General features: G+C 40.8%; 1 protein-coding gene across 1 annotated transcript in view; it reads right to left on the minus strand.

The window, feature by feature from the left end:
• Positions 1-7505, minus strand: part of LOC103078558 (isocitrate dehydrogenase [NADP] cytoplasmic-like) — an 8731-nt gene extending 1226 nt beyond the window's left edge. The window contains exons 1-2 of the mRNA XM_007456388.1: positions 7422-7505; positions 2792-3093 (exon numbers count right to left, since the gene is read on the minus strand). Coding sequence (XP_007456450.1) covers positions 2792-3093; positions 7422-7505 — 386 coding nt within the window. The remainder of the gene's footprint in view (positions 1-2791; positions 3094-7421) is intronic.
• Between the last annotated feature and the right edge of the window lie 2388 nt (positions 7506-9893).

Below are 9893 nucleotides of genomic sequence, written 5' to 3' on the forward strand. Positions count from 1 at the left end.
AGTGGTGTGTTAGTTTCTGCTGTATAACAAAGTGAATCAGCTATATGTATACATATATCCCCATATCTCCTCCCTCTTGTGTCTCCCTGCCACCCTCCCTAACCCACCCCTCTAGGGGGACACAAAGCACCGAGATGATTTTTCATTTTCACCAAGAACTTTACTGAACAACGTACTCACCCTTTTGTTCTACTATCTTCTGCCATTTTTCAGGCAACTTCATAATTCCATCTTCCCAAAACTTTTTATCTTTTGAGCAAAGAACTGTTCCAGGTGCCTTTTATAGTCTTCCAGGGAATTGAAATTTTTTCTATGAAGAGAATGTTGTAAAGACCAAAATAAATGGAAATCCAAAGGTGCAACGTCTGGTGAATACAGTGGATGAATCAGAACTTCCCAGCCAAGCTGTAACAGTTTTTGCCTGGTCATCAAAGAAACATGCGGTCTTGTGTTATCCTGATGGAAGATCACGCGTTTTCTGCTGACTAATTCTGGATGCTTTTCGTCGAGTGCTGCTTTCAGTTGGTCTAATTGGGAGCAGTACTTGCTGGAACTAATCATTTGGTTTTCCGGAAGGAGCTCATAATAGAGGACTCCCTTCCAATCCCACCATATACACAACATCACCTTCTCTGGATGAAGACTGGCCTTTGGTGTGGTTGGTGGTGGTTCATTTCACTTGCCCCATGATCTCTCCCATTCCACATTATTGTACAGTATCCACTTTTCATCACCCGTCACAATTTGTTTTAAAAACAGAACATTTTCATTACATTTCAGTAGAGAATCGCATGCAGAAATATGGTCAAGAAGGTTTTTTCCGCTTAACTTATGTGGGACCCAAACATCAAAGCAATTCACATAACCAAGCTGGTACAAATGATTTTGAACACTTGACTTGGATATTTTGAGTATGTCAGCTATCTCCCGTGTGGTATGACGTTGATTGTTCTCAATTATTGTTTCAGTTTGATCACTATCAACTTCAAATGGTCTACCTGACCACGGAGCACGGTCCAGCGAGAAATCTCCAGCACGAAACTTCACAAACTACTTTCAACACGTTCGATCAGTCACGGCACCTTCTCCATACACTGCACAAATCTGTTTTTGCATTTCGGTTGCATTTTTACCTTTCTTGAAATAATAAAGCATAATATGCCAGAAATGTTGCTTTTTTTCTTCCACCTTCAATATTAAAATGGCTACACAAAAATTCACCAATTTTGATAAGTCTTTTTTTAAATGCGCGCTGATAAGACAGCTGTTACATACAGTCTAACCAATTTGTTCTGAATGAAGTTAAAGACGGCTAAGTGCTACTAGAGCCATCTTACAGAAAAAAACCGAATGAACCTTTTGGCCGACCCAATAATAAATAAAGCAATTATATTTCTGTATCCTATCAGCAAAAACTTAGAAAATAAAAATTTTCCATTTAAAAAGCACCCAAAATACATACTTATGAATACATCTAACAAAAAATATCAAGACATATATATTGAAAATTCAAATCATTCTGTGAAACACTAAAGAATTCCTAAATAAATGGACAGAGATAAACCATATTCAGAGATTAGAAGACTCAATAATGTTAAGATGTTAATTTTACCCAAATTGGTGTAGAGTCAATGTAATCCCAATCAAAACCCTAGAAGAATTTTGTAAAAATTGACATATATATCATAAAATTATATTATGCTATAAAGGACTTAAAACAGCCAAACAACCTTTTTTTAAAAAAAAAGCAAAATAAAGTTGTATTGATGCCACTATTTGATTTCAAGACTTTAATATAAAGCTACTATAATTATGTGGTATACATGTAGTGCTAGTGTAACGATAGACAAAAAAAACTCTGTGTAAAAATATGTTAGGGTGTATATATGATCAAGATAGTTTTGACCAAAGTACCAAGATTATTCAACGAAGAAAGGAAAATCTTTTCAACAAGTAGCACTGAAATAAAAGGATATCCTTATGGAAAAAACAAACTTCACCCCCTATCGCACTCAATATACAAGAACTAATTTGAGATGGATTACAGACCTAAATGTAAAAGCTAAATCTATAAAACTTGGAGAAGAAAATATAAAAGAACATTTTCATCACCTTGTGGTATGCAAAGATTTCTTGAATAGGACACCAAAAAAGCATTAACCTTAAAAGAAAATATTGAGTAGACATCATCAATATTAAAGACTTGTTCTTAACAAAATATACCATTTATGCATATAAAAAAGCAGGCAATGGACTGCAAGGAACTCCTATAATGCATACACCTAACAAAGGATTTGTATACAGAGTATAAAAGGAACTACTACAATCAACAATAAAAAGAAAAACAACCCATTTTTTTCAAATGGGCAAAAGACTGAACAGACAATTTACAAAAAAGATGCACAAATGGTCAATAAGCTCACAAAAAGTGCTCATCGGAGAAATGCAAATTTAAACCAGAATGTGGTACTATTTCACACACACTTTTTTAAATGGCTAAAATTAAAATACTGACAAAATCATATGTTGGTGAGAATGTGTAGCAACTGGAGCTCTCATATACTTCTGGCAGGAGTATAAAAATGCTACAACCACTTTCAAAACCAGCAGTTTCTTATATAGTCAAACATACATTTACCCTCGTTACCTAGCAGTTCCTCTCCTAGATATTTACCCAAAAGAAATAGAGACATATGCCAAGACAAAGACAAATATAATACTTGTACAAGAATGTTTTAGAGACCTTAGTCATAATAGCAAAAAAAAAAAAAAAAAAAAAATGGAAGCAATGGGATTGGTGGATGTCTCCTGTCCTTTCTGGTACATTCGGTAGTGACGTGTTACAGTCCCGTGGGCAGCCTCTGCTTCTACTGTCTTGCCATCTGGACAAACCAGCACACTGGTCATCATGCCAAGAGAGCCATAACCTTGGGCCACAGAGTCCGACTGCACATCCCCATCATAGTTTTTACAGGCCCAGATGAAGCCTCCTTCTGATTTCATAGCTTGGGCCACCATGTCATCGATGAGCCTGTGCTCATACCAGATATTCTGAGCTTCAAACTGAGATTTGTACTCCTTGTCATATATCTCCTGAAAGGGTAGTGTCTTTAGTGTTCACCTCAGAGAATCACACACGAGTTCTTATCCCATCTTTCTTTCCCATCAGTCACTACAAGAAGTGTGTAGTATGCGGATATATTATTACCAATGACATCAGTTAATACAAATGTCTCCCATGGAAGGTAAACAAAGCTCTAGTAAGTTGTTTTTACACTACACAGTTTTTCTCCATTTAACCTATCAAATGATTATTATCTATTGAACATATACATACACACACAATGATGGCATGACTGGAGCCGTACTGCTACAACTGTGGTCATTTGTGTGCCACTACCAGGATTCTACCTGATCTCTGGACCACAACATATGCTGTTATTTACTTTGCTTTTTTTTTCCTTCTTTTAATCAACACAAGTATTTTTCTTAGGCCTGATCTAAGATAATAACAAATTATAGCTCTCATGTGCTGTTAATCATTGCATAGTATGCATAAAATAAGTGGTGAAAACTAACATTTTAATATGTTTGTCCATGTTCCAACTATGATAATAGCTCCTGCATTTGGATGAGGAATAATAAGACGAATTATTGCCCCACAATATCACCCAATGTATTATTGATGTCTGCCCTTGGAAAGTTATTTAAACTCTCTAAGCCCCCTTTGTCTCGTTTGGTCCAGTTCACAGTCTTGAAAAGGTTAAGGAAGAAAATGTATGTGAAAGTGTTTCATAAGCTGTAAAGAACTGTGAAAGTGGATGGCACCAGTTTTTAATAGATGTCCAAGAACTATTTGTTGCAGTTGAAGATATCTGTAGATTTAGCTTCAACAACTGAACAGCTGACTTTTCAAAAGGAAGAGAGTTTCCTTCATCCACAAGGTCCCCGGCTGATGTGTCACTCAGGACTCCACAAGGGAGCACACCCCAGCCAGCACCATACTAGGATATCCCACTGTAGTGGCACAGATTATCCACAACACCCTCAGAGCTCAGTAATGAGAACAAAACCTGCAGATGTCTTTTTTCCTTCCCTTGACTTTTTTTTTCTTTCAGTCACACAGGCTCAGGCCTATTCAATCAACAGATGAGCTTCGTGCTGTCAGTATCAGAGTAGGATCCTGAACTCAGTATCGGGTAGTGCAGTCCCTCCAGACTAAAGACCTGACCCCTCTAGCACTGTCAGTGCTGCAGACAGCACAGCATTTTGCATTTCTGTGCCAGTTCGAGAAATTCTGTGGCTCCACACCTTTCTCTAGGCCAGTGGTCCTCAATCCTGGTTGCACATTAGAGTCAGATGGGGATATTTTTTAAAGTGTCAGTCTGAGCCCCATCCCAAACCAATTTAATTAGAATCATTGGTGGAGGCAGGCACTCAGACATCAGGTTATATTAAAAGCTCCTCAGATACGAAGCCTGCTTGGGAACTACCACTAAGGCTAACCATGGCCAGACAGTAACCCCTACTTAATCTGGAAAGAAGTAGGGATAAAATCCACTTAATGTGCTTAATTTGACCAAATCCTATAAAGCACAATAATTAAATAAGAAACTAAAGAAAACCAAGCAAAACACAGTAACAACTACTACTGATAGTCGGCCTGTGCCACTTTTTCTCATTAGATGATCTTTTTATTTCTTGTACAAGATCTTGTTACATTGTAGATTCCCGTCCTCACCCTGACCTACAAGAATCAGAGTCTCTGATTTGAATTTGCATTTTAACAGGCTCCCCAGAGCATCGAAGTCCACAAAAGTTTAGGACCACTGTTCTTCATGTGATTACATTAATTAGAGAGCTGCATACTCCTGTTTTGGACAGTGTAATCCTTTTTGGGGTTCTCCACTCTGGTTGCTTAAGAACTGAACTATATGAGCTTTAAAAATACACACCTGGATTCCCCCCTGGCATCCGGGTGTAGGACCTGCACTGCTGAATTTTTTTAAAGGTTCATATAGGATTTTGATAGTCAGATTTGTGAGCCTCCACTATAAAGGAAATGCCACTGTGTGGTAAAAAAGAAAAAAAAATATGCAGGAACTGTATTTCTAAAGTAACTTTTCTTTGGTCAGGTGTCATTACCAAAACAAACTCCTCTATGCCACTGCTCTTTAGAATGAGAAAAAGAAAGTCTCCTTCCTGTCAGTTTGCCTTTTGCACAGAAGGGAACACAGATTTAGAAAGTATTTAAAGCAGTGGGCACTCCAAATGTTCATTATTCAGTGCCTGAGCCAAAGGCTCCCCAGGCATTATTAAACAAATTGATGAACACTGTGGCTGGATTCAGAGGGAAGAAAAATGCTGCTGGAACTGAAATACAATGTTTCTTCATCTAAATGTCTTGTAAAGACTCAGGAACTGACTTCATGGATTTTCATGTAGCTGGTGACAGTATTTACATCTCAAAAGCCCACTTCTGCCTTGTCAGTGATGCTGGCCACTGGGGATTCGGAGAATGAGCACAGGGTGAAATAAATTTAATTCTGTCCATTAAGGAGAGATGGGTTTCACAGCTCACCTGCTGGGTGCTATGCGTGGTACAGCAGTTATTATGGCCTGAACAAATGGAAACCCAAGCCAATTACTGCTTCGACCGCCTGGTCTGCTTTTGGGCTTTGAGGCATGTGAGGTGGAGTGCCAGTTCTGGTGTGAGTTCATGACTTAACATAGAAGGATAATTTTTCCTGTAAAGCCTGAAGGCAGAGTGAAGCCCCCAGAGCAAGCGGCGCTATTCCCATTCAGCAGGGTGGCTATGGAACTGGGTATTTGAGGGACAGAAGCCTAAGAAATGTCCTTGTGGCAAACCCCACATTCTTTTAGGTGACCAAAGGGAAAAATAAGAGCCACCTGCCACTCAAAGAGAAAAGGAAATGCAGGCTGAGCCCTTGTGCTGCTTCTAAGTCCTGCCCAAACCAAACCAACCCTCACACACAGCCAGTCAGGGGGAAGACAGCAATGAATTCCTGTCTCTCCCAAATCTGCGATTGGCTTCAAAAGCACTGTCATCAGTCATCCAATTAGGCACTTAAAAAGTAAATCAAAGGCTATTAAAATACTTTTGACATTGAGCTTGCTTCCTCCAGCAAAGTATAAACCCAGAATTTACAACATTTGCTGGGGGGGGAGAGAAGAGGAGGCTGGGTTTTAAAACAAATTTGTTAGTTTGTTTCCTGTACTGGATTTCCCCCCTTTTCTCCCCGTAGGACAGTGATAAACTATAATTGTTGGATGTTGTAAAGGACTGCTAAATTCATAGTTAAGGTTCATATCATTATCCAAGCCATTGTGAATTTCAGTGGGGTGATTATAGGCGTGTGCTGGCAAAAAGCCACAAAACACGTTCTCCGTTACTAACGGGGCCCAGGGCTGTTTGATCAACATCTATACTCAAAGTGCAAGGTAGTGAAATAATGCTGCAGGTCACTCCCTTCACAATCAAAATTCTGGGGGACAGAGCCAAGCTGAACAGTGAAGTAAACTGGGATAGACGGTAGCCACATTCTGTCACTAGTAAGTGGGGTAAACTTAGGTAAGCCATTTATCCCCTCCAGACCTCAGTTTCTTCCACAGTAACAGGCATGGATTGATCTAGATAACTTTGAAGATCCCTTTCCAAAATATAATCCTATCATCCAATTAGCTCACTGACAGCATAGCGTTAATCAGCTACTTTAGGGCTTATGTGAATGGCTAACGTGAGACCCCCTTGCCCACGATGCTCTTCCCTCCAAATTATGCGCCCTGGAAGTACCCCCGCCTTCACACTGGCGATCCGATTTCTCACCCTTCACTTTCTTTCTCCCCTCAACACATGCTCAACATTGATCTTGGATTTAAACTCTCTTGGCTCCTTGCTTAGTTCAGATCAGCAGCGCTGTGAGCTGGCGGGGCTGGGCTGCACCCATTTTCAAGCCTGCAGATTAACAGAGATAGAACTGTGATGGAGGCAAGGCACTAGCCTCTGCAGAGGGAAGAGTGTCAGCACTTAATTAAGCAGGAGCATGGTGGCTGCTTATCAGCGGCCCAGACACTTCTCTGAGTTCCAGACCCACATTTGAAAGCTCCCCTTGGATGTCTCAAAGTCAACTTTCCTAAAATTGAACTTGTGATCTTCCCCAAAATGGGTCCTGTTGCAGAGTTCCCTCTCTCGGTGAAGGGTATGGTTATCTATCCTGTTGGCACGCCAGGCACCTAGCTTTGATCCTTGATGCCACCATCTTCTTTTACTGGTTTAGCCCCAAGTTTATTTTTTTACCCCCCTGAGCATTTCTTGAATATGAACAAACTAATGCATTCCCATCAATATGACCTTAACCTATGTACTATCCCTCTCCTGATTTTTTGCAGTGTTTTCCTACATGATTTGGCAGTATTTTCTCTTGGATCTTCCAAAATGCATACTTGCCCCCTTCTCTCTGCGCTCCCGCAACTCCACTCGCCATCCTACCTTCCCCCTTCCTACTCTGCCCTACCAGTGCGTTCTCGTTTCACACCGCACTTCCCATGACCCCTCTCCATTCCAGTCACCCTGGAGTTCCTTCCCTTCTTTCTTGCCATGGTTCTACCCTCCACATGCCAATACCTCTGCAGAAGTCCTTGCATCCTTCCTTTTCACCCCACCTCACCTGGGCAATTTCTACATGCCTCTTACTCAACACTTTCTCTGAAAAGTCTTTCCTGTCACTACTATCAAGCTAGAATCCTCTAATCATAGGCTTTTATAAGGACAAATATGCGTTCTTCTCAGTACTTAACTCTATATGAATACTTACTTTTGTTTTTTATTTCAGTGGTGTCTCTCCCACTAAACTGTAACCTTCCTGAGAGCTGAAACCATTTCTGACTTTGCTCACAAATACGTTTCCAAGGTCTAGAACATCAAAGACACTCAAACATATTTATTGAGTGAATGAAGTGGACAGTTGCTGATAGCAGAAAGCTTTATTTTCTTCCATAGCACCATCGGCCATTCTGAGTCCAAGTCCTTGCTTCTAAGTGTATGATTTTTCCCTGCCTAGAGATCTCTTTAACACAAAGTTGCCCACACCAATCCCTTTACAAAGAAGAAGGGTCTACTTTTCCAAAAATTTCCTTTTCTTTGGTCACTCACATACAGTGTCACCATAGAAAGGGCCCATTTTAAAAGCACTCTGGTGAAAATCAAAGTTTATGACTCTCTTGTCCTGTTTTAACCCAGCCAGTCCAGATTCTTCTATTTCCCTTCATAAACAAGGCATGCTTACTTCTCTCACCAAATCGTTGCCTCACCCCCAGCTTCAGCCAATTCCCTATGTCCTCCTCTAGATTTTCCCTATTTATTTCTCCCTTCTGTGAATTCGTACCAGGCTTATTGGCTTGACTATACCCCGTCTACATATACAGGCACACTGCCCGCCCCCGCCCACACACACAGATCACTCTAAATCAATAGCTTTTTGCTGCCTCAGATCCTGGGGCACATGGCTGCCTCTGCTTGCCTTTCTCTTCCGTCACTTTCTCAGCTTAACTATCATGTTCTCAGAGAGGTTTCCCCTGACCACCAAGCCTAAAGAAATGCTTCCTGTCATTCCTTCTCAGGGCAAAACATTGATTTTTCCCTTCCAAATATGATTTCTCCCACTACACAGTGAATTTCATGTGTCTTCTTTTTAATATGTGTCCTCCTCAGTAAATTCTAAACCCCTTGAAAAAAGGTCCTACCAAAACTACAAATCATCCTAAAATCTTGCAGAGTTCCTGGCATACAGTAAGCACTCAGTAAATATTTCTGGATGTGGAATTATTTCAACTAATGGATGGGTGTGTTGGCCGTCCTCTGGATTAGGGCTCTAAATTACTCAAGGGCTGAGATCATGTGTGTTGCTTGCTTTGTATCCCCCATAGTGCTACACTCACAGTTAGGTTAGGCCAGCGTTCATCAGCTCTGGCACTACTGACTTTTGGGTCCAATAACTGTTTGCTGTGTGGGGCTGCCCTATGTACCATAGGATGCTCAGCTGCATCCCTGACCTCTGCCCACTAGGTACCAGTGGCAAACACCCACCCTGAGTCATAACAACCAAAAATGTGCCCAGGCATTGCCAAATACCCTCTGACAGCAAAATCCACCCCCAGAAACCTGCTGCGAACCACTGGGTTAAGTGCTTAATTTAATCGATATTGATTAATGGATTGCAAACTGGCTTGGGTTCTATGGCGTACCTCCAACTCTTGCTGGAATTGCTCCAGTATAGCCAAGGAATAGAATAAATATCTAAAAATACCTGACAGCTCCTATGAGTGGTGCACACTTCAAGTGCTGGAAACTGGAGCCAAATTGGCCAGGAGCCTATATGACTTCTGCCTTAGTAATTGTTTTCTCAATAGCTGCAACTCATTGGAACATCCTTGGGACGCTAAGTGAATTTATACCTTGTTTACTATTCCCTGAACTCACCAATTAAGTTTCCATCATTGTAACTTTTTTTTTTTTTTTTTAATTTTTCCCTCTGCCACATCCTCCTGAGGGGTAAGAATCTGTACCTGTTTCATTGCAGTACCTTCTGCCATACACAAGAGGACCTGAGCAAAGTGGCTTCTTAATAAGGAATATCTGGCTGAACTTTGCCATTTGCTGTGCACATACATTATTTCATCAAACAGTGAAGGGCGGGGCTGGGGGGAGAGGAGAGAGAGAGAGAAAGAGAGAGAGAGAGAGAGAGAGAGAGATGGAAGATGGACTGAGTAGCGTATTCAGTGGTCTAAAATCTGTGACGAGGACTGAAAAACAAGTAGTTATCTCCTTACCAGAAGTTTCAACATCTGGGCTCAGAGGCAGAGAGAGGAAGAGG

This window comes from Lipotes vexillifer, unplaced genomic scaffold (assembly GCF_000442215.2).
Source record: "Lipotes vexillifer unplaced genomic scaffold, Lipotes_vexillifer_v1.1 scaffold1511, whole genome shotgun sequence".
Taxonomy (NCBI): domain Eukaryota; kingdom Metazoa; phylum Chordata; class Mammalia; order Artiodactyla; family Lipotidae; genus Lipotes; species Lipotes vexillifer.